Source organism: Hydra vulgaris, chromosome 13 (assembly GCF_038396675.1).
Source record: "Hydra vulgaris chromosome 13, alternate assembly HydraT2T_AEP".
NCBI lineage: Eukaryota > Metazoa > Cnidaria > Hydrozoa > Anthoathecata > Hydridae > Hydra > Hydra vulgaris.
This window is the reverse complement of record NC_088932.1, coordinates 22,422,448-22,448,710: the sequence shown is the minus strand read 5'-3', so window position 1 is coordinate 22,448,710 and position 26,263 is coordinate 22,422,448. Positions and strand designations below refer to the sequence as shown.

The 26,263-nt window shown below is 28.9% G+C and overlaps 1 protein-coding gene across 1 annotated transcript; it reads left to right on the top strand.

Annotated features, from left to right (window-relative positions):
• On the top strand, positions 1–25,548 carry LOC100198266 (endosomal/lysosomal proton channel TMEM175). Its single transcript, XM_065816925.1, has 2 exons — positions 1–291; positions 23,304–25,548. Exon 2 carries the CDS (start codon positions 23,311–23,313, stop codon positions 24,934–24,936), a length of 1,626 nt encoding a protein of 541 aa, XP_065672997.1. The 5' UTR covers positions 1–291; positions 23,304–23,310; the 3' UTR covers positions 24,937–25,548.
• Positions 25,549–26,263: the final 715 nt, after the last annotated feature.

Sequence of the window (26,263 nt, the reverse complement as noted above, 5' to 3'; positions counted from 1 at the left end):
GTTGACATACATTGTGTTTTGTAGATTAGTAGGCATAGTGACATATAATCTATGAACCCAATCTGCGACACTAATTGGAAGATAAAAAGTATTCAGAAATATTCATTGCTAATTTAAAATGAATATTATTAATTACAAAAACTTCGGAAAATTACACAGAAAAGCGTATTAACTATGCTGACATGAATGTTTCTATCAAAAAAGGCAGATTGTGACATATTTAAAAAGTGTTAATAATTCGCGTGTAGTTTATGCAGAACTATTTTTTTATATATACATAACTTACAACAGGTAATCGTTTTGTTTATGTGAGAAATTTTTTTTTTTTAATGCTGAAATTTTATAGTGTTTAAAATGAAGCATATAAAGGTTTTACATATTTCATTTTAACCATTTAAACAATGCTTTATAATATAGCATATTTTTTTGAAATTCACCGCGAAAAAACGTAAGCACTTGTTAACAAAATATTTTTCTCCAGAATATTATGACGGTAATTATTAATCATTATAAAAAAAAAAAAAAGAAAAAAAAGGAAAAAAAAGTTTTTATAAGAAATTAGCTTTACTTTTAAACAAGATACAGTTAATTTCCGATAACTCAAGCCTTCATTCGAAAAAGTTCACCAACACATTAACTTCCATCTTATTTATTACGTTTAAAAGTAAGAATCTTTATTTTGAAATTAATAAAAATATAATATAATTGTTTTTTTAACAGTTTTAATATGATTTATTTTTTTATTAGTTTTAGCATTATGTCTGACAACGATCTATTCTATTCAGATCTAAATACAACGAAAAAAAAGAGAAAATGTTTGATTACAGTTTTTTATGTTGTATATGGCAGACTTTTTTCAAAAAAAAAATTTTGGTTTTGTCATTTTTAAATTCTTTAATTCCCTTGCAGAATGTTCGAGTCATCCACAGAAACATGCTAAAAGGGGATGAAAAGAAAGTTTAAGTTATCCAAGAACTTTAATAGTAATCGATTAGTCGATTACTATCAAAACTCGACTTAACGGCATTAAACTGTTCTTATTTTGAGTAAAGTCGATGTAATAGAAATCGAAAAACTTTACGGAGATAAATTAATTATTCGATAATGCATAAAATTTATATAGTAAAAACAAATTCATTTTTTTAAATATATATATTTATGTACCAAATATTGTTTTGTAATGTGAATTACAAAAAAAAATTAAAAAAAGAAAAAAAAAGCTTTAAACTGGATTTGTTAAAAGTAACTTCAAATGCTTATGTTATTTAGCAAAAGATTTCTTTTTTTTTTGTGGCTTTTTTACCATCGTTGCTTTGGGCTAAAGCCGGCCTCGAACTTTAAACCTCTCGGTTCTGAGCCAGAAAACTAAAATGCTGCAAAATTAGCTATGTTTCTTAAAATTTTTGAATAAAACTTTACTCGAAAACTTCATATCATTTTCCGTGTCAACATATACATTTGTAAGTTACTAACAAGATATATAAGATATCGAAACCTTCTATATATTTTATATGACCTCTCCATGTTACATTTTTGTCAAAGAGTCTAGAAATTTTAATGATACTTCTATTCTTATTTCGTAATTGTTAATACGAAGTTTTGGAATTTATAGGAACTTTGTGAAGTTTGATATTAAAAAAAAATTTCAATTCATGATTTTTCCATAAATAACAATTAAATATTATTTCCATGTTTTTAATTTCCGGGTAAATAAAAAATGCAATTGAAGAAAAAAAAAAGCGCAGTTGGCTTAAACATATACTTCTAAAAACATGAAAATATTATTTAATTTTTATTTATGGAAAAATCATGAATTGAAATTTTTTTTTTAATTTCAATATCAAACTTCAGAACACAAAAATAAAGTCTAAGGATCAAAAACAAAAAATAAATAAAAACACATTTCAAACAAAAACATAAATAAATTTAAAAAGTTAGTGCATTTAACTCAATCTTTTCTAAAATTAACATACATTTTCATATATTAACATACAAAATACATTTTTACACATTAACATACACAATAACATTTTCATTTATGCGATAAATCAATCATAAGAGTATATTGCAAATTCAGAAACAGTTTTGTAATAAATCATTTTTTAGTAATAACTGTTAACTCTTAATGGTAAAATAACTGTTAACTCTTAATGGTAAAATAACTGTTAACTCTTAATGGTAAATCATTCTTTAGTAAAAAGCCTTAAACTCATTAAACATTATAAGAATTTTAAGTTCAGTTGTGAGTATTTTAATTCATGCCTTTGGTCCTCTAATTGAAATTGAAAACTCAGTTGCCGCAAAATAACTTTTGGCTTGTATAAAGGTGTTATTTGAATATCTATTACAATCTGCATCCCAGTCTCATTCATATTCCAAATGTTTTGCGGTTTCTGACGTAGGTTGATTTCCGTTAACACATTTTTAAGAATAAAAAAATATTTCAACACTTTACAAACATTCATTCACTTATGTCTAACAGCTGCTGTACCTTCTGGTTGACGTAAAGTTTAATCTTTGTGCCTTTTGCAGTTTCCAAGCCACTATTTTTCTGTAGCAGTTCCATTCTTGAATGATTTTTTTATAGTTTAAAGCAAAACTTTCAGCATCTTTTAGAAATTGTGATAGATCAAATCCGATTCCTAAAGCTGCACGATTATATGCAAAATCAATTAATTTTTTTTCTTCTTCTTCATCTAAAATAGTTGGATGTCAATTTTCTAAACTGGACGCCCTTTCTACAAATTTATAAACAAAGACATTTTTAGAGTATTTTTACAGTGACGCTGCCACTAAAATGACAGCAAGGTTTACTATACCAGGTTAACAAAAACTTTTTACCCTATCCACATTGTTATCATATATAAGATAACAATGCGGATAGGGTAGAAAGTGATTAAATAAAAGTAACTACATAATTTTTACTATTAAAAGTTTCTTGCGTTTAGCAATCATCAATCAATCAAATATATATATATATATATATATATATATATATATATATATATATATATATATATATATATATATATATATATATATATATATATATATATATATATATGTATATATATAACTTAAATTGCTAGTTTAGGTGAGCACTTTGATGTCACACTGAACAAGCCTGCTCTCGGGAAATCTTTTTTTTTATTACTCTTTGTTTTTTCTTCTTTTTTTAAAAACGCAATATGCTATAAAGATAAGCGAAAATAGTGAGCAAATGCTCATTTAAACAAGCAATAGAAGATATATATATATGTATATATATATAGAGAGAGGTGGCGGAACAGGGGATTTCGGGGGCTTCAGCCCTCTCACTTTTAAAAGTGTGGCGGCTTTTATTAATATGCTCCCCCCCCCCCTCCCATTCCTACCCACTTTTCAAGTTTGTAAAATTATTATTTTAAATGTTTATATCTTGTTTTAAATTACAACTTTTAGCCGCTAGAGGTCAATTTGTATTTTGTATTTGAAATACTCATTGACCTTTTATAACTTAACGTATTTGCTTTGAATCACGTTTTACAAGCTTCTAGGGATAAATTAGCGTTTTGTATTTGAAGTAATAACTTTATGTCTTTGCTTTGAACTATGTTTAACAATACACAAGGGAGTGATTAACGGTTGTGAATATTGTATAAATCTATGCATAAGCACATTTTACATTTCACAATTCCTAATCTTACGACTAGTATTTCCATACAACTACGAAGAGTCATGACGGAAACGTCTCATGCAAAACAACAAATACTGGTTTCTTACCTTGTACAAAACAAACATTCTTTAAGTCCAACTTTACTAACGGAAGAAATTATTCAAGTAGGAAAGAACATTGAAAAATCTTTTCCTGCTTGTTCCTGCTGTGAGTGGAATGCCGAAAAAGTAGAAATAAATCCTGCCAATATTGAAGTAACCAAAAAATTGTATGGCAAACAACTTAGATTTTTCAATGAAAAATGGATTATAGATTACCCTTGGATTTATCTATGTCATTCCAAAAAGGAAGTATATAGTTATATTTGCATTTGTGCTGTCAAGAAAAATCTGGTATCTTTTTCAAAATGCGGTGAACAAAATTTTTTGACAACTAGTTATGAAAGTTGGAAAAAGGCTGTATAAAGACTGAGAAAGCACGACTTATCATCATTTCATAAGGAGGCACAGGAAAAATTATTTACACTACGCACAGCAGATTTAAAAACCATGCATCAAATGATAATGGAAATGCATGATAAGCAATGCGATGAGCATTACGAGTGCTTAATTCGTGTAATTTCTACATTAAAATGTGTTACTCAACAAGGATGAGCTATTCGACGAAATGATGAAATCGAACGCAATCTTAATTAGTTACTTTTAATGAGGAGTGAGATTATCCACCTCTATCGAGCTGGCTGTCAAACAGTAAGTACATGTTTCATGATATTGTTAACGAGATGATAGAACTAATGGCAAATTATGTGCTAAGAAATGTACTTAGTGCTATTAAATAAAGAATTTTTTTGTCTGTAATATGCGATGAAACTCGATATATTTTCGGTATTGAGCAAACATCTATACTCAACGCCGTTAATGCATGCACTGGAAAATACACGAATTTTGCGTTTTTATAAAAAGGTTATGTTTCACTGCATTTTTTTAGCCCGAATAATTTTTTTTTTTTATTTTTTTTTTCTCTCCTAGCGCTTTAGTTGTTCTAAAATCAAACAAAGTTAAATTTTTTTTAATTACTTAAGTTTAGATATAAAACTTTGCTTTATAGTTGATGAACCATATTTTGGTATAAAATGGTGCTGCTCTCAATAAAGATAAAACATTAAATTAAGAAAACAACTTTTTCAAACAAGTTTTAAGTTATATTTTTAATTTCTAACCAGTCATATGTCTGCAAACATATTAAAGGTCGAATTAAATTAGTTATTTCAAGTTTAAAATCTGTTTTTTTCATTTTATATGAAAGTTTTTATTAATACGAGTGTGAAGAACACACAAATTGACATACGACTAGTTAGACTTTTAAAGTTAAACCTTTTAAGGTTTATTCAAAAGTCTAAGCTCAAAATTTAAACATTACTGTGATGTGAGCCACCCCTATTTTATAATGTCATAAAACTATTTAACTAAAATTCCGGTCTTTAAATTACCATAGATTAGTATATAAACTTTATTTGAATATATATCTTTTTTATTTTTTTTGTTGAAAATATGTATACATATTTTCTTACTCCATCGCAAAACATATGTTGAGTTTTAAACAATATATATAGATATTGTTCAAACTTTACATATCTTTTAAAACTTAATATATATTGTTTATAAACAAATGTTGCAGACCGGAAAATAAATATGTTTGTTATCACCGAGAACAAACAAGACAAAAAAGTTTGAGAATTTGCATTAACGGCGTTGAGTATGTGTTTGATCAATTTCTGAAAATTTTACAATGTACGAAGATTTTTTTGGTCTCTATGCAGTTAATGCTACCGACGGGAAGTCGCTTTTTTATGTAATGTGTGATGTTTTATTAAGTTGTGGACTAGACAAGAAAATGGTGCAGGGGCAAAGTTACAATGGTACCGCTTAAATGTCAGGGCATCTAAGTGGTGTTGCTATACTATTTCAAGATAATGTCAATGAAGCGATTTTTATACATTGTTAGGCACATCGGTTCAACCTTGTTCTTCAAGATGCTTGTAAACAAGTCAGTTGAATGAACGAGGGAAAGGAATTATGCCAGCTATTGTATAATTTCATTTATTTAGCTCCAAAGAGACTGGTGAGGTTTAAAAAATTATAATACAGTATACTTGAAGAGCAAGCAAACTAATTTAAGTCCTCCTAGCCCAACTCGTTTTACCGCGAGGACCAAATCAAATGGTTCAATTCTGACAAATTTTCAAGTAATGTTTTTAGAGCTTCAAGAAATTTATAAATCAAATGATCTCAACAGAGCTAAAGCATAAGGTTTACTTGATAAATTATTATCATTCCAATTATATTTTGGGCTTTGCCTTGCTTATGATGTGTTTGAAACTGAAGAGCAAGTCTTTCAACATATGCAATCTGCTGAAGTAGATGCTCAAACAATTGCTTCATCAATAATGTTATTAAAAATTCATATATCATCTATGAGATCAGAAACACGTTATTAATCATTTTTTGAATCTTGTTTTAATGAAGGAGTTAAATTTGGTTGCAATTTACCCCATGCTTCTTTGCCTCGCCGATGTTCAACTCCTTCTCGCTTTGATGGTAATACTTTAAACATTCACAAATGGGACACAATGGAATATTATTGAGCTCAGTATTGCGAGGTACGTGATGTTATAGAAAGTCAATTAAATCAGCGGTTCCCAGAAAATTCAATGGAATCAATAATTGCTTTAGAAAGGTTATTATTGTTTACTGTAAATGGTGATACGGGCATAAAAGCTTTAACTAATATAAAGGTTTTCTATAAAAGTGATATAGTCAATGAGAAATTTAAAGCTGAACTCTTTCTATTTAAATCTATTAAGGAAACTTATAACATTACATATAAATGAAAATAAACATGTAACATCAATCACAACTACAATTGATATGTTAAATGTTAAACGACTGTAAAGGAGTCTCAATAATGTTTTCTGAAATATAAAAATTTACTTGGCGATACCATTGACAACCTGCACAGCCAAGAGATCTTTCTCTTATCTAAGAATGATGAAGTCATATAGTCGGTCGACCACGACTCAGAAGCGATTGAATCATCTTCTACTCCTTCAATTCTATAAATTGAACACCGCGGAAATAGATGTATAAGCTATAGTAAAAGATTTTATAAATGGAAAATATAAAGAAGAATTTCTTACTTTGGAAAACGTTAAATTATTTTTAGATTGTAACATAATCTTTTAATTTTAAATTTTAGTGAAATGTGTTTATAGTTTTATAGTTGATATTATACTTTATTGAAAATGGATGCATGTGGTTTTCTTTTAAAAATAACTAAAATTTAATTTTAGTTTTATAAAATTTGAAAAATATGTTTACCCCCCCCCCCCCACTTTTTATTTCCTTCTGCCACCCTTGTATATATATATATATATATATATATATATATATATATATATATATATATATATATATATATATATATATATATATATATATATATATATATATATATATATGTATATATATATATATATATATATATATATATATGTATATATACATATACATGTTTTTCATCCCTGTATATATATATATATATATATATATATATACATATGTATATATATATATATATATATATATATATACATATATATATATATATATATATATATATATATACATATATATATATATATATATATATATATATATATATATATATATATCATATATATATATATATATATATATATATATATATATATGCATACATATATATATACATATATATAAATATACATATATATATATATATATATATATATATATATATATATATATATATATATATATATATATATATATATATATATGCATACATATATATATACATATATATAAATATACATATATATATATATATATATATATATATATATATATATATATATATATATATATATATATATATATATATATATATATATATATTAGGGTGTATTGAAAAACAGAATTTTTTTTTAAATTGCCTTGTAATAGCTCTAAATATATGCTATATAATAAAATATCACTGAATTAACGAAAAATTTTGAAATTAAAATATTTTTAGAGTTGTCTCTAGTCCCTTGAACATTTTAGGGCCCCTAATATTCTAGGGGAAAACAATTCTTCAAAAGTAGATCAACCTGGTACTCAAAAGAAGTTAAATTTTATAAAAAATTAAAAAATAATAATTGTTTTAAAAAAAAACTTTAAAAAAAAAAATATTATCAAAAAACCTGTAAAAATGCCTTTTTTTAATTTTTAGTTAAAAAACCATAGTTATTATGCAATGAAATTCAAAATAATAGTTTATACATAAAACAAATGCTATTTTCAAACATTTTATAAAATTTTGCTTCTTTTGAAGAACTTTTTTTCCCCAGAATATTTTACAAATTGTCAAGGTTTCTACCTGAAATTAATTACGGAGCAATGATTTAAGGTAATAACAAGTAGTAAATAAAAAATAAATTTAGGGGTTTAATCTATCATTTACTTTCAACAAGTAATATTTTATGATTTATATCATAATAATATAGTATTAACCAATACCATTAATAAAAATAATGCAAAAGTAATGAATTTTTCTTTGCAAACTTCTGCCAGTTTTTCTGAACTGCCTAAATTATAAATCAATAAATTTATAAAAAATACTATTTATACATCAACAGCCATTATTATTAATAATTCCAAACAGTAGGGGTATTTATTTACTAAGTCTTACAACTTTGACGTTTAAATAATTTTAATCTGAGTTTCAGAATTATTTTTAAACAGATCTCTTAGCTCTGGGATATTTTAAGAGACCAGTTGTCTCTTAAAATATCCCATGTTAACATGGTTGTCTAAACCTCAGTTTTCATTTCTTTATCAGCAAGATCAAAACCTACTTGTTGTGGGTACAGATACCAAGTGTGACTCATAAAGTTTTGTAAGGAACCCTTCCTACAGCGGCAAATTCTTTAAACTTGTCTTCTGTTTGAAGTAGAAATGCGATATTGAACGTCATTATTTTATTTAAGGGTAGTTGAAAAGTAGGGGATCTGCAGAAAGAAGAACCTTTGAAAAAATACTTTAATGTGGTTTCTCTAACTGTCTCGGAAGTAGCATTTTCGCAAATATACGGTAATAGTTTTTGGAGAATTACAATAATGTTCTTGCTGTGACTAATTGTTGAAGCAAAAGGCATAGGAAGTAATAATGCTTATGGTCTTTTTGTTTTGGACTGTTACTGAATTTTGTATCAGAACACAATCCAGTAATCTGATCAGATATCTCAAAGTATTCAATTATTGTTTAAATGGAAATGGCTTGATCGTTTCCTTGGAGCTTTCAGGAAAGTCTAAAAATGAGAATGGAATTGCGCTAAAGGCAATTCTATTCTCATTTTTAGACTTTCCTTTGTCCCAACTTATATTTTGAATATCTTTGTATCAAAATGTACCACAACATTTAAATATCTTATTTTATCAAAGTTTTTCGTGTTAAAATTGATCTTGTTATCAACGAATTTGATATCAAGAAGTGATCTTGATATCTTGATATTATCCACACCAACTCCGCTAGGTTTTTAAAAAATATATATAAGACTTGTACCCAGTCTGACTTTTATCCACTCTGACTTATACCTAAAATGTTTCCAAACCTGACTACCCTTATGAGTCGTCACAAAACCCCGAATACCTCCCCCCGCCTGTTCTCAGCGATTTATTGTAACAACTTTAGGTCTCGAGGCATTTCCTAAAATTAATTTATTTCAAACAACCATATTAGTTAGACTTATTTGGTTGTACTTAACTGAGTTAAGTAAATAAAATACATCGAATAATAGTAAACAATGGTTACCATCAATTAATATTTAATTCAATTCAAGTATTATCAAAAAATAGTGAAACTATCAGCTTCATTACATTTTCATTGACACTATTCATTATTAATTATTTTTATATATGCAAGATCAAAGCTGATCTTTAAATGGAATTTTTAGTTTAAAACAACATTTAAACTTGATTTCTACTTTACTGCAGTATTGTCTACTATTATTTTAGTCGCGTCCATAATTTTTTTCGTAATAAAAATACTTTGTTATTCAAATGTTTTACTGTAAATTAAGAAAAAAATCAAACCACAACTTAGTCACATAAACTCATTTCACTAAATTACTTTAAATTATTATTCTTACATGCGTGATGTTTCAGCAAGTTCTGCTAAAATCTTAGTAATAATGCTAATCATTTTTGGCGGATTACATGTATTAGGTCGCCATTCATCCCAATGAAAAAACCCCTTGATAGGATTAAGATGAGGACTATAAGGTGGTAAAAACTGGATAGCACAATTGCTTACGTAAAATGTTGATTCTACAATGGATGCACAGTAGGACAAAATCGAGTTTTTTGTGCCAAAATTATTTTCGTAGTTTTTTTTATTAGAATGGCTAAATTTATATATAAAATGCATAAATAAAGTAATAAACATGTACTTATATAATATAAAAAAATTAATTATTTTGGTGAAAAATACGAAATATATTTAATGGACAAGACAATTTTTAGAAGTGTAAACATTAAATTATATTACTTTTCGATGCATGTATTTATCATAAAATAACTTTTTTAGATTTATATTTACAGAACTTATATATAATAACAGTAATGAAAGATTTTGTATTCTTTGTGTACAAACATCTTTTTTACATGATCAGTATTTCTCATCAACTGACCATTAACCGAAGACCAATGTTTTGTTATAACTTTTTTTATTGCAAAAAGTTGCAAAATATTTATGTTGCATGGCTATTTAAATACATTTAGCATGAGATTTACATAGTCAAATGTTTGGAGGATATTGGAAGATAGTTTATCTGATACCTAATAGTAAAGTGTAGTAGCAAAAAAAATATCGAAAACTATCTGTTTTTGATGCATAAAAACTAATGATTACATTTACGTTAAATTATTTTTAAAAGTCTGAGCGAAAAAAACATTGGTAATTAAAATAATATATTTTAAAATGAAAGTCAATAAAGTTAATTTAAAACAATAGTAGCGTAAGAAAGTTGATAAATAAAAAATGCAAAATAGCGTTTTGGAACACTTGTCAAATTAACGTGTAAATAACCGCATAAAATTACCCGTAAACTAAAATTAAATGTTTTTTTAACTAGATTTTTCCTCTAATGAACATGTCTTCACCATTATGACTAATTTTTACGGTGCAATGTTGATATTGATTTTTTGGTATTTTGGCACACTCTGTCCCACTGTGGGATGGTGGAATTGTGCATTGTCCATTACTACAATATATAATTGATCACTTAAAACTAGTCATAAATGTTGTTTAATCTACTGGTTCATGCAAGCAGCATGAAAGGCCCCAACCTTTAGTTTAAAACCAATAGACCTCGTAACTGAAATGGCGTATATTAAGCTATCATTCCTTTCTCTTAGTGTGGGGACTGTAATATACGGCGTACTTTCAAATAATGTATATTTCTGTAATATTTCGGTGTATATTTCAAGTATGTTGTAAATACTGTAAAGTAAAACCGATTTCACCAAAATATAAACTAAATCAGAATTTTGCAGAAAAGAAACATGATTAGAAAACGCAAATCTTGTTGCTATTACCTAAACTAAATTTCTCGCAACAGCGATCCATTTACGAGTATATTCTATTTTTTTTTAATTCTCTTTTAATTGTAGTTACCAAGTATTTATTTTCTTCTGGAATTATTTCTAAGATGTCGATTGTAGTTAATTTATTACTTGCATTAACAAATAATTCGACTCCTCTCCTTTTTTCTAAGATTTCTTGAGCCGCTCTGCTACGTTTCTGCTACGTTTTTAAGGCATTGAATTTTTATCTGATTGAAGTTTTCGTATCCAGTTTTAAATCGTCCTGATTGGTATTGTGGTTTATTCTCCTCCAGCTAATTGCCATACGGAGACCACTATACCATGGCACGCAGAGACATGTTCAGCCCCTAGTAGGGGAGCGTCATTACCGCTCTACGGCCAAGAGTAGAGTGAGTTTTGGAAGAACGAAGATATGTTAGAATGAAAGATAGAAGAAGTCGGGTTAGAAAGATAGCATAAAGAAAAGCGGACAGAAATTGCACACGATGTTAGAGGGTGCAATCGGTGGAATTTGTTCGCAAATTAATTTTAATTAATACGTAACATCGTCAACATTATATCGTCCTGATTGAAAGACCTGTTGCATTTGCAGTTAATTCGTGGCTAATGTTCATTCTTTTGATTGTATAAATGTTTTTTTTGGTTGCGGTTTTGTTTTTCGTTTGTTTTTTAGTTTTGATATTCCGATTGTTGAGGTTTGTATTGCTTTTGTGGGCTAAAGAGTTTTTAATATGAAAATAATTTTGTACGCGACAAAAATAATTGTAGACAATACTGTAATATATTGATTTGAGTTAAATTCATACATTAACTTTTATTGTTCATCAAACAAGCGTAATTCATTTTTATTGTTTGTCGCGCCTTTGTAGAAGCATAAATTAAAGTTGACATAAAATGAAGTTTCATGTCAAAATTTATTTATTAAAATAAGAGTAGGTTCACTTAAATAACTTTAAGATATTAACTTATTGGTGGGAGACCAATAAGTTAATATCTTAAAGTTATTTAAGTGAACCTACTCTTTAAGATATTAACTTTTTTGTGTGATCAACGCTCATCATTCAAAGTTTGTTACTAAATCAAAAAAGCACTAAATGTTTTTAAAAATATTAAGGTTATAAAATAACCTTACTTTTTTAATCAAATTATCTCTGAAAATAAAAAAACTCAAAAAGTATTCTAGTACTAATTGTTAAGCTGTTCTACTTTTTGTAATAAACTAATAAAAAGTTATTGTATTTTAAGTCATTGGTTGAATGATGGAAAAACATACACCTCAAATAATAGTCATCGGTTAAATGATGGAAAATAAGTCATCGGTTGAATGATGGAAAAACATACACCTCAAATAATTCTGTCGGCAGTAATGCCAATTAAGCTCTCATTTATCTGAGAAACATGCACCTCAAACTATTTTATTGGCAAGTTATGCCGATTAAGCTCTCAATTATCAGAGAGCGTAATACCGATAATCGATAAAACACGGCTAAAGAAAAAAATTCTGGCGTTTTTTATAAAACATCAGATCTTTATTCTTTAACCTTGTTTTATCGATTATCGATTTTATTACGCTTTCAGTTGTTGAAGTGTCTATCAAGAGACTTCAATTTTTTTACTTGTATTTATAGATAAAATAAAACCAAATACAAATAAAACCTCATATTAAAATTCAATGTAATACATTGAATTTTGATATGTCAGCTCGGAACAACCAGTGCCGTATCGGAAATTTATAAAAATTATATTTAAATACGCTATTATTTAATTTATGTAAATTTAAAGTTAGATAAATGTAAGAAAATTATTTTTAACGTTACAATATAACGTTATACAAAAAGAACTTTATTCATTAACATATACCAAAACTTTTATAAAGTAAACAATGACATAGTCCTATAATATTTTAATATCGAATTTAATGCTGCTGCCGTTACTCATTCGTGCACGTTTGCACTGAACTCACGCATTCATTACACTCAAGTTAAATGGCGAAAAAAGAACTTTATTCATTAACATATACCAAAACTTTTATAAAGTAAACAATGACATAGTCCTATAATATTTTAATATCGAATTTAATGCTGCTGCTGTTACTCATTCGTGCACGTTTGCACTGAACTCACGCATTCATTACACTCAAGTTAAGCGGCGAAAAAAGAACTTTATTCATTAACATATACCAAAACTTTTATAAAGTAAACAATGACATAGTCCTATAATATTTTAATATCGAATTTAATGCTGCTGCCGTTACTCATTCGTGCACGTTTGCACTGAACTCACGCATTCATTACACTCAAGTTAAGTGGCGAAAAAAGAGTTGCAGCATTTTTTCTATAAGAGAATGTGAACGATTGAGTGTGCAAATATCTAACTTATTTAAAACTACGCTAAATGAGTCGAAAATTTCTTATGGTTTCCTTTCTTATCGAAAATATCCTTATCGTTGCGAACAAAATAGCGCTAGAACCGAAACTGACATAAAAATAGCTTTTGCACTATCTTCTTGGAAATTGAACTTCCATTGTAATAATATAAATTGTATGCAACTAGAACAAAAAGTTATTTAGAAAAATAAAAAAGTAAAAGTAATTCTCTTTTCTGATAAAACCGCACACTCTACTAATTACTTAGTGTAGTTTTTTGCAAGTGACTAAGCGTCAATCTATATCTATTTAACATTGTGTTCTGGTTTATTTAAAAGTTCCGGTTTAATTAAAAATCAGTTATTATACTATTTCTTAATATAATCATCACTCACTCAAATCTAATCAACTCACTCACTTCAAAATGTCAACAAAAAACAAAAGCGTACTAATAAGATGATATACTGGTCGCATTAGAAGATATGAAAGAGAGCAATATGTCACTGAGAAAAGCTGCATTTGAACATAGCGTTTCAATCTTAACACTGAACGATCACAAAAATAGGAATAACTAAGGTTTCCATGGCTTAGAAACAACAACGGTATTCTTAGATGAAACAGAGAGAATGATATAACTTAAACGCAAAGGTCAATTGCACTTATTTAAAAATGACAAGCCTTTTCAAAGACAGTTTTTATGCCTTTATGAAAAGATGGTCAGAAGTAATTTCAACAAGAAAAGTGGACAACTTAGCATTTAACAGAGCCGCTTCTTGTTCGTTAGAAATAATTGATCGTTATTTTGAATGCTAATAATTTCGCCAAGCAATATGAAAAACAGATTTTTCGGGTGATCAAGGCAAAACAATTACTACAACGCTGATGGACATTTTGTACTACCATTTTTAGTATACAAAGCCAAAATAAACTTTTGTTAAAGATTTCAATTTAAATATTTAAATAATTTGAAAACTTTTGTTAAAGATTTCAATTTAAATAATTTAATTCCATTTAAGAGCACCTCTTTTGCAAGAGGTGGTCTTAAATGGAATTAAATGGAATGGCGGAGTTTCCATAGACTCACAATTTTATAATATTTAATAGGAGTAAATTCTTTTAAATTGTAATATTATTATTTTTGATATTTACCGCTTAATTCAGATATTTATTAAATTTTTTGTTTTGTGATTAGAGAACATACAACAACAAAACCTAAAAAGATAATAGCAAAAGCTATGATTTGCAGCCATAACAAAACATAGTCAATAAACTTACTTTTTTTCTTTAAGACGTGGAATTAAATATTTAATTTCAAAATCAGGTTGAATAGAGCACGATATGTTTATTAAATGGCCTAAAGAAGTATTTATATCCAAAACTGAGCGAATTAATGGTATTCATATTTTAGCACTAAATGGGCCTACATCACATGATTTTGAAAGCGGTATTGCTGAGCAAAAATTACAATACAATTTTGATTTATCTACCAATACATTCTTTGCATATTCTAAAACTATTGGATAGAGTTGTCTATTGCCATGTCGAACAAATGTGGAAAAAAATTCTTACAAAGTATTGCAAAGATTCTACCACGAGAGCGGTATATGCTATACACGCTTGAGTGCAATCACTGGTTTTCAGTACACTTGCTTATTTCCTCTAAATAAAATAAAAATAAATCATAAGGCGTTAGCAATTACATAAAAGTTTAATCCACAATCATTATATTTACCAGCCTCCTCAGAACCTATGCTATCTAGCTACGTCGTCATCTAAAGACGCAGATGATGACGCAGCAATAGCCGCCGCAGCACTTACTCCAACTACATCAATTACCATCTTTATCAACGAAGCCAGCTGCAAGCTTTGATAGCTATTAAGCATGTGTTAAACGTTGCCAAAAATTATCTAGATAGAGTAAAAGCAATTTTTCAAGCCAGAAATCAATCAGATGTTGAGAATTTGGAGCAGTGCAATTCGGAGCATGACAAAACTTGGCGGAAAATGTCTTACAGAAGAAAATGCAACCCAAACTAAAAGATAAAGTTCCTTAAACAAAAAGATAAAGAAAAAGCTTCTAACACACCGTAGCAAAAATAATTATTTTGAAAAAAAGTGTTGACTATTAACGATTTGCATTTTCGAAACCTCAATTCTTTGAATAACTATTACCTAAATTTTGAAAAAAATCTGTCAACGTCTTTAAAAAAAAAAAGGGGGTAAAACGGGCAGGTCATGGATTTCTGGTGTTAATTTTTTCTAATATCAATAATGGTATCAATTAAGAATGCTTTCCGAAAAATTACAGTGGTAGGAGCCTGGGAACAACATTCATCTGAAAAATCGGAACCCACAGTCTTAAATGTGGAAAGAAGAAAAAAAAACTTTTTTTTTGCAGTATCTTAAAATAGATTAAAATTCATCAGAAAAATTAATTTATCCAAAAAAAATTTTTATCGTTTCAAAATTGCAACGAAGGAAAGTTTGAAACCCCGTCTATTTAAGGGGGTTGTCAACTTTACGAGGTCATAACTTTTGAACGTTAAAATAATTTTTTTACTAAATAAGAATTTTACACATCAATTTTAGTCGAGTTCATAATGGTAAAAAAATTTTCTAAGTGCTATTATAGCTTCTTTTCCTAAAAAAATATTTGGACTTTAGCGCCCTAATTTAAGGAAAATGTTGTTCACAAACTCTGATCACCATGATTTTTTTTTACCATATTATTTGTATTTGTGTGAAAATGCATATCTGGAAGCAACTTATCTTGAACAATAAAAAATCTTGAAATTGATCTTTTAGTATATACTCAATTGTTTTTCGATTAATCTATACATTTATATTTATTTCCATTTAAAATCAATAATAGTTTCTAAATGGTACACATATATACTATAACATATTTAATTTCAAAGTAAAACTATTTTAAAGAAGGTATGTCGGGAGTTGTACGTAACAGTGGTTTTAAGCAGGCTTTGCAGATAGTATTAAGACTACTAGAAACTTTGTATCCTCTCTCCAAAAACTGTTTAAAATCACAACGAACAGATTCAGAGACCAGTTCAGACCAAAAACCAAATCCTTTATTTAGATTGGAATTTGACATAACTGAAAGAAATGTCACATATGTGACATAACTTAAAGAAATTCACTTGGTCTACGAGTGTCACTTTCAGTGACACTCGTAGACCAAGTTTAACATAAGCGTCTTTGTAATCGTTAATGGTTGACTCATATTCAGGTAATAAACTAGAACCAAGGCATGCAACTTTAACAGATTTTAAACATTTAAAGGAATTGACGTTAGAAATGATATGTTCATTTTTCGAGATCATCATAAATTTTGTTTTTGTATTTCCACAAAGTAAATGAAATTCCATTGGAGCATTGGTTTCAACAACTTTTACGACATTAGGCAGATCAACTAGTGGAAGGTTAACGCAATTAATTTAAGATGCAGCTTAAAGCTTAAATTTTTTAAATCTTTACAGGCGGCTTTGTAAGCATTAGCTCATGAACAGATACTTCCTAGAGTTCTGAACTCACCATTTTCAAAATCAAGCATTTTTTTTTTGTTAATGTTATACCAGGGGCAAAGATGTGTTGATGCTGCACTTTTAAATCCAAAAAATTTATTGGCTTATTTCATATCAAAAGTAAACAAGTATTTTAAACTATGAAGCTTTATATAGTGATAATTTTTTCAAGGTTTGAATTAGATTCAGTCATGTTTTCTGTTAAGCCAACAATAAACAATTTGTTTACGCTACCATCTTTGTATTTTTTTATTACCTATTTCTTCCTCATAGCTAAACTTTTTTTTTTGACATTACATCTGTCACTTTTTCTATAAGAATTAAACAAACTTTTAAAAATCCGCCTCTAACGTCAATGCCCACCTTTAGAATATAATCTTTTGACAATTTTCTCTCCTTTATTACTGTGGCAACAAGTCATTTAATGTTTTTACAATAAATTAGCTGTCAGGAATCTTTTTCCAAAAATTATTTCTATATCATTAAAATAATCATTTAAAAACCTATCAACTTAACTTATTTTCTCTCTTACATTGCTTTCAAAGAATTCTCTTCCCTTCCAGCTCTAAATATCTTTTCAACTGGAAAAAGCGCTTTCAAAGAACTTTTCGTTTGTTCAACGGCAATGTCTTCACCTTTGGCTGCAACCTTGATTTTATCTTCCTCCTCCTAAAACTTTCTTTTCAATATCTTAATACCAAAAGAAATTTACGTCCATGTTTTCAGTTTTTACAATTCAAATATTTTATATAATTTTCTTAATTTCAAGTTGGATATATTAAATCAAAAATAAAAGGTTCGTCCTACCTAAGTCAAATTCTTCTCTTAAATTTTTTCTCGTTGTGAGAGTGCTAGAATCCTCTTCCAATGACAATCCCTTAAATTTTACATATTTTTATTTTTCCAGGTGATAATGTCTTTACTCTTCTAAACTTGATTCTCCCTCCATTTTCAAATGTTGATCCAAGAGTAATTGTAGCTCAAGGAACTTTACAGATTTCACAAACGCAGAATGGTTTTTGGTAAATATACTAACTTTGCTTTTGAGAAACCATCAGGGTTTTAATCAGGGTTTATCAGTGCTTTTATCACCCTTTTCAAGTCTTTCTAATGCTTTTCTAGATTTAGTAAAAGTGCCATTTGGAAAGTTTTTATTATTCATTTCAAATGATTTTAAAAAGAATTTATAAATTCTGTTCAATGTCACACTTCCTTCTTTAACTTTTGTCATTCCTGATCCTTTTGAAAAGTAAATATAGCTCTATTATCTTTATGAGAGTTTTTAGTGTTTGGCATTTTAGAATGATATGAGCAATACTAATCAATTTTTAAAATTTTTCTATTAACTACTGCAGCAGATAAAAAAAGTTCAATATCTATTAATAAATTTTGAATAATATCTATTAAATTTTTTGGCGGTATACTACAAGGAAGTATACAAGACAGAGGAATATTGCTTATACATTTAACCTGTAATGAAAACGTTTTTTTACCATTACACTGTACAAAAATTTTTAACTTTTTGAAAAAAGCAAGAACCAAGTTAGGTCATCTTTATTAATTCAGACGTGCTGATTCCAAATATGTAATCAGTTATGCTGTAGCACGTCACAATTTTTTGTAATAACGATTTAAAGATGTAACGTAAGATGCATTTTTCTATACATATGAATAAGTGTATGAACATGTTTATTATCACTTTTAACACAAATTGTTTACTTATATTTAATTGTATTTACCCTGGCGTTTGAATGCTGCATCGGGTTCATCGCGCTGCAAATTCCAGCAGTAATCTGCAAGCATGGCGGGGCTCCATTTTCCCCTGTATCTGCTTTCCATTGTGGCAATACTCTGATGAAAGCGCTCGCCATTTTCATCATATACATCTCCATTGACAGAGAAGAAGGAAAGATGGGAATGAAGAAAGTGGAGCTTCAGCAACATGTTACAACCCAGTTGTTGATAGGATGCAATTAATCTGTCTACCAAATCAGCGTAATTTGGTGCAATATGTTTTCCAAGAAATCCCTGGCACACCTGTTTGAATGCGTCCCATGCTGCAAGTTCATATTGATCCATCGTTCCCGAAAACGTTTCATCCAGCATCAGTTCTCGTATTTGGGGCCTCACGAAAATGCCCTCTTTAATTTTGGCGTCACTGATTTTAGGAAATTTGGTCTGCAAATACTGAAATGCTGGTTTGTCGTGATCTAACGCCTTTACAAACTGTTTCATGATTCCAAGCTTGATGTGAAGATTGGGCAAGATGATCTTCTCTTTATCCACAAGAGGTTCATGAATGACGTTATGGGAACCAACCTAAAATGTTTCTCGTTTTGGCCAACATTTCCTCATATAATGTTCTGATTTCATCCTGCTATCCCATTTGCAGAGGAAACACATGTACTTAGTAAAACCAGCCTGCAATCCATTTAGTATAGCAACAACTTTCAAATCTGCACATATGGACCATCTGTGATCTCTGTATTTAATTCTATCCAGAATAAGTAATATATTCACATAGCTTTCCCTCAGGGTTACCGAATGTGCTATGGGAATGGAAGGCAGCACATTTCCAGTATGCAGTAATACTGCCTTAATACTATAAAGTGATGCGTCAATAAACAAATTCCACATAGATGAATCGTATTGTATTCCTAGATCATCAAACAATCCACTGATGTCATTACAGAAGCAAAGTTCTTCATCCATAGAGAAGTATTGCTGCAGTTACCGTGATCGCTTTCTAAATGACGACACTCTTGGCATCACCAGCCAACAGATGCCACTCCTGGAGACGTGAAGCCAGCAATTCACTCTGTTGCTTTGTTAAATACAAATCTCGAACGAGATCTTTCAGGTCAGATCCTGTTATGAAGTGGGGTTTACGCTCTGTATCTTCTGGCAACTCGTAACTATCATCGTCATCAGAATCCTCGTCTGAATCAGAACTGTCCGTGTTTAAGATGGAGGTTCAGGAACAGGGAGTTCAGCCGAATGAGGAACAAAACGAATAGCTGAAGGTAGATTTGGGTACACTATAGCTTTCTTACCCTTAGAATTGCGACCTGATATGTTAATAGAAGAGAAATAGCAATCTGAGTAATGATTTTGGGGTTCACGCCACACCATTGGCACCCCAAATGTTGGTCCTCCACCAGTTCTGTTCGCCCACGAAGATAGTGAACTAGCGCACCTCACACAGCATGCATGGGCGCCCAGTTCTTATCCTGGTCGCCGTTTTTGCTACCAAAGTATAGTTCATACAGTTTTTTCACATGTGGTGTCAATCTTCGTCTGCATCTCTTTAAAGTCAGTTCGCCACAAATGTAGCAAAAGTTGTCGGCTTGACTTTTACAAGTTCTGGGCATTTCTTGTTTCAATATACACTGTATTATATATATATATATTTTGGCTAACTGTAGTTTATCTAAAATAAAACAGACTTACATTTAGTCTAATACAAGGTTAAACAAATGCAAATAGGTATATGATAAAGAAATGCTAATAAATAAATCATAAACAACTGCTAATAAATATATTAAAAATCACATTGACAACTTTCATAGTGAAAATCAAAAATTTGAAAATGCGAATTTAACCAAAATTGGTGGGTCACACAACGAAATGGACATCATTTTCGTAATCTCCAAATCAAAATACATAAGGTAGTGTCAATGGCATTTACGGTTTTTTTTCGTTGTTGTACAGTGTTATTAACGTATTTTTTAAAATTTCCCATAAAATGTGTTTCTAAAGGTCCAAGTATTTGTCAGGGAAGGGGGCAAATATAGCACTTAAAAAAAATTCTACCATTATGAACTCCACTAAAATTCATCTATTAAATTCTCATTTTGTAAAAAACTATTTTAACGTTCTAAAGTTATGACCTCGTAAAGTTTTCAACCCCATCAAATAAAGGGGTCTCAAACTTTCCTTGGCCGCCATTTTTAAATAATAAGGAATGTTTTTTAGATAAATTAATTTTTCCAATGAATTTTGATCTATTTAAAGATATTGCTTAAAAGAAAGGTTTTTTTTTCTTCTTTCCACATTTAAGACTGTGGGTTCCGATTTTTCAGATGAATGTTGTTCCCAGGCTCCTACCACTGTAATTTTTTTTGCACCATGTTTGGAAGTTACCTATATTGAACACCAAAATTCATGACCAGCCTGTTTAACCCTATTTTTTTTTTTCGACAAAATACTTTCATAATTTAGATAATAGTTGTTCAAAGTATTGCGATTTGGAAAATATAAACCGTTTCTGATGGATATATTTTTCAAATTAATTATTTTCGCTAGGGTGAGCTAAAAAAGCTTTGAAAGTAGTTAAATTTAAAGCAAAACGTAGACTATCAATGTTAAGTACTCAAATGCCTGAGAAAAACAATGCTGGGTAACCACACTGTGGGTAACAACAGCAAAACAATAATGAAGAACAAGCACCTGCAGCCAAACAATTAAAAATTGTAAAATCTTAAAAGTTGCAAAAGTAAAAAGAGTACAATTACGCACAAAAATGCTTCAATGTGAGAATGTGAGAGTTCTAATGTGAGAATTCGAAGTGTCGGGAATGGTTGGTCAAAGAAACGTGTTTTCTTAAGAAATACGTAGTTGGTATTGAACTTTTTGTTGCAAATAGTGTAAAAGTTTAATATAGTTTCTTAAATATAAGTTTTGACAAAAATAATAATAAAAAAAAGTTAAAACTGTTTTCTCAATACCATATATTTTTAATGTGTAAACTTAAATCACCCTGAACGTCAAAATCTGCACCCTAACGTTGATAATTGTTAAAAAAAAAAAAATTGTTTGTAAGGTTTGGCCAAAACAGAAGTATATTTTTTGGAAATAAAAGAATGAAGCTCTGACTGGATAATGTGCATTTTTTTTAATTAAAAAGAGTTCGCATTGTATGTGACATTTCAAAAAGTTACATGAGGTTATTTCACTATTTGGTAGTTTACTGATCAACGAACCTTCGAAAAATCTGTATACGAAAGATGGCTGTGAATAGTTTAAACCATTTAAGCAATAGACTTTAAACATTTGACACTAAGTTAGTTTTTAATTTCAAAATCTTTGTTTTAATCTCGGTCTAGAACTATTACCTTGAGGTTGGAGGTCTTGTTTATTGTTACAAAGCACAAAAGAATCTTAGAAATAAGATTCATAGTAGTTATAGAGATAAGAAATACATACAAAACGGTTGCTTAATGACCAAAATAGTGTTTACTCAAAAAGTTGTCATAAAAACATAATTGCAGATAAACTATTTAGATTAGTTTAAGTTTTTAACCGGTTTTTTTTAATTTGCAACCATTTTTAGATTCAGAAAATTTAAAGATTCATGACTGACAATTTCGTAAAAACTCAGGATTTTTTAGAAAACTAGGTACCAGATGGGTGTTGTCTAGCGCACAATTTTTAATTGCTGTTTCGAATAATTATGTACTATTGTATCAACACTTTATTGAATCTTTATTGGATTTCAAACTTTTATGGGAACTAAAGTTGTAATAATCTCAGATAATGTTTTTACTTTATCAAATAACAAAGCTAGAGCATTATAGTGTTGTGGAGAAGTAGCAGTTAATGACTTTTGTATATAACTTTTTTTTTTAATTATCCAGCATTAATAGCAGGCTGCTCTACTTTGTCCGGCAAAATTTTTTAAGATGTTATTTTTGGTAGACGATTGTATAAATATTGTTATTAGTTTGCGTAATATTTTAATGTAAGGCCCATAATGAGCTTTAATTAGTTCAATTTGAGGTTTTATATTTTCATGATTGTATTTAATAAATCTTCCTACATTTTCTCATTCATATATAAATCACTGTCAAAAAGCTCTTTGTTAATTTCTAATATATATATAAATATATATACATATATATAATATATATGTATATATATTTATATATATATGCACATAATTAAAAGAAATAATAACCACCATGTTAAATACATAAAACAAATATAATGTGAAAGAAGATTTTCAACATTTTTTATTAGTTTATTATTAAAAGGATTAAAATTTATTACTTTCTTTACAGAAATAGAATGAGTTTAGAAACAGCTGAAAATGTTAACGGCTCAAGCGAAAACATCAGAAAAAGAAGCTCGTGGAAAAATACAGAGGAAAATTATGAAGAATATTTAAACAAAACCATCCCAAAAGATCTTCATAGAGGAGATATTGCTTCAACAGCAAGATTGTTGAGTTATTCGGACACCGTAATGGCGACTTGTGCAACATTTCTTGTACTTCCAATACGAAATTTGAAAAAAATTTCAGGAAACCAATCTCTTTCAGAGTTTTTTAATTCAAGCTACCTCCAGTTTATAGAATTTTTGTTTGGTTTTTTAATTATTTTAACAGTTTGGGAAAATATGAATATTCGTGCAATAGTAATTAAACGGGTAGATGATCTAATTTTAGCTCTTATTATTTTCGAAATGTTGGTTACCTCCGCACTCCCCTTTACTGTAGAACTTCAAGGTCATTATCCCAATGAAAAAATTTCAGTTTTATCAACGTGCATTGTTTTAATAATTCTTCAAATAATAGACATTACAATAGTTTTATATGGCACGTTTTCACCAAAACTTTTGCATTTAGATTTAAAATGTTGGTCAAAATCAGATCTACGTGAATTAGCTTCAATAATGCTGTTTAAGCCGTTAATTAGTTTGATTTTACTTGCGATTGCTGCGGCATTTTGTTTGGTTCATTATGGATTATCGTGGGCAATTATTGCATTGTTAATCCTAATGCCCACAATTCGAAAATTTTACTGGTTTGTTTGCCGAAAATATAAAAAAAACGACGCAACAGAAAAAGAATTTTTTTTAGAAAACTTTTCAAAAGGGAACGTTTCAAAAGAACGTGTTGAAAATATGAGTGATAATGCAATTGCTATCATGGCATGTATTCTTGTTGCTGATATTACGGTTGACGAGTTTCCAAAAAAAATCCACGTTGAGAAGGACGGCCTTAACTACAACTTGAAACTTATGACACCTGAGTTTCTTACGTTTCTCGCGTCGTTCTGTTTAGTTTCGGCTTTATGGTACGTCAATCATTCTGTTCTACATTTAATTAAAAATGTAAATTCCGTTATGCTTTATTTTCAAAAAGTATTTCTTATGTTTTGCTGTCTATGTCCGCTAGCTGGAAACACAGTATTGCATTATGCAACCAAAGGAAAAAAGGATTCAATTGTTGCTATTCGTTTTTCTGCAACAGTTGTATTTATTTCAAGTATAGCAAATTTTTTTATTTTTTTGTGTGGTGTGCTTACTGGAACAAAATATTTTTATGATTGGGCTTCATTAAAATATTTTAAGAAAAATAAACAGCAACATTTTTACGCTGTGGCAAAAGCAGTAAATTTACCATTTTGGTCATTAATTTGTATTTTAGGAAGTTTGGGCTCCGCTTCTGCAGCGCCTTACGTTTTGTACGTATCATTCCTTGCTGCACCGTGCTCATTTTTTGTTTCAAAATTAGTTCTCATGAACCACTTTGGTAAAGCAGCAGCATATGTCAGGAACACTATACGACGTAAAGAGCCATTTCCTAAAAAAAAGAAAGAAGAAGACTCTTCTACTACAAAAAAAATATCAAAGTCATTAGAAACAAGATATCCCGATAGTTACGTCATTAAAAACGAAAACTTGAACTAAAACCGCCATTTTTTTTTTATTAACACTAAATTGCTTTCGTTTTATTTAAAAACAAATTTAAAAAGTTAAATAAATATAATCGACTAACCTGACTTAGCTTATGAATTGGTTGGAAGTATTTTAGTTTACATGTAAATAAGTGTTTGCTTCAATTTAGAAAAAAAAATGACCTCTGATTTATTGAAAAAACTGAATTGAATTTATATCAAAACATCAATATAAATTATGCTTTACGTATATATGGTTAGAGCGCTGGACATAATTCGCACCATCGGTAAGGAAGGAGGCGTAAACTTTCTAGTTTTTACTATATACTATTTAAGTTATTTTTTTGTTTGGAAGTATTGATTGAAAAATACTTTTAAATTCTTTATCACATATCAACAGCAGCGAAGGGTTGAATTTTATAGCATATTAACCAGGGTAATTTTATGGCTTATTAAACAGCAATTGGGTTGATTCTTTTAGATAATTTGATTTGAAAACGTTGTATAACAATCAGCAATTTATTATTTTGTTCAAAGCGAATTTTTTTCTTCGCTTACTTTATAACTTTATATTATATATTAGTATGGATTCTTATTTTTTATCAATTGGATTTTTTGGTTTTTACATGCATTTTTTTTTTTAAAGTTATTGACTGAAACTACTACAGCAGTTACATTTACAATATTATTTTAAAGTCAAACTGACTGACGTGTTAAGGGTTGAACTTTTTAGCTGGGGACTCTGAAGTGTCAAGTAGAGTTTCCGCTCCCTTTTTCTCGTTTATTTATTCTGAATTTTCCTCCTATACACCTCTACATCACTACCTTATTTGGCCTTCTTCAATCAGTAGTGCGTTCATAAATCAATTTGTGAATTATTTTTTTCTTTTTTGGATAGTTCTTTATTTGAAAAAAAGATTTTCTTGTGCTGTAAAAATGGTTGAGTAAATGTTAGGCCTCTCTTGAGAGCGTTCAGCATGTATCTTTCATTAACTTCAAAAATTTCTCCGTTAATTTGCACCTCGAAGTACTCCATTTTTAGTTTCACCCCAATTCAAATTGGGGCAAAAAATAATGGGTCTAAAATAAGTTGTTTAACTGCGTACGTAATTTATGAATGTCTGCTAATATGGTTCACGGAAAAATTGCTTCCTCTCTATATAAAGAGGAAGACATAGTATATTATATATTCAACACTGTTTTTTCAATATAAATGATCAAAAAAGCACATTCATTTTTAAACGATATTTTGCAGTTCCGCTGCTTCTGGTGGTCCAAAATATTTCAAAACATTCTCTTCTTTTTCTCTCAATACTTGGGATGCAAGGCATACTCCCATT

Coding starts and splice junctions, on each gene's coding strand:
- LOC100198266 (XM_065816925.1), top strand. CDS start 23,311: ATGAGTTTAGAAACAGCTGAAAATGTTAACGGCTCAAGCGAAAACATC.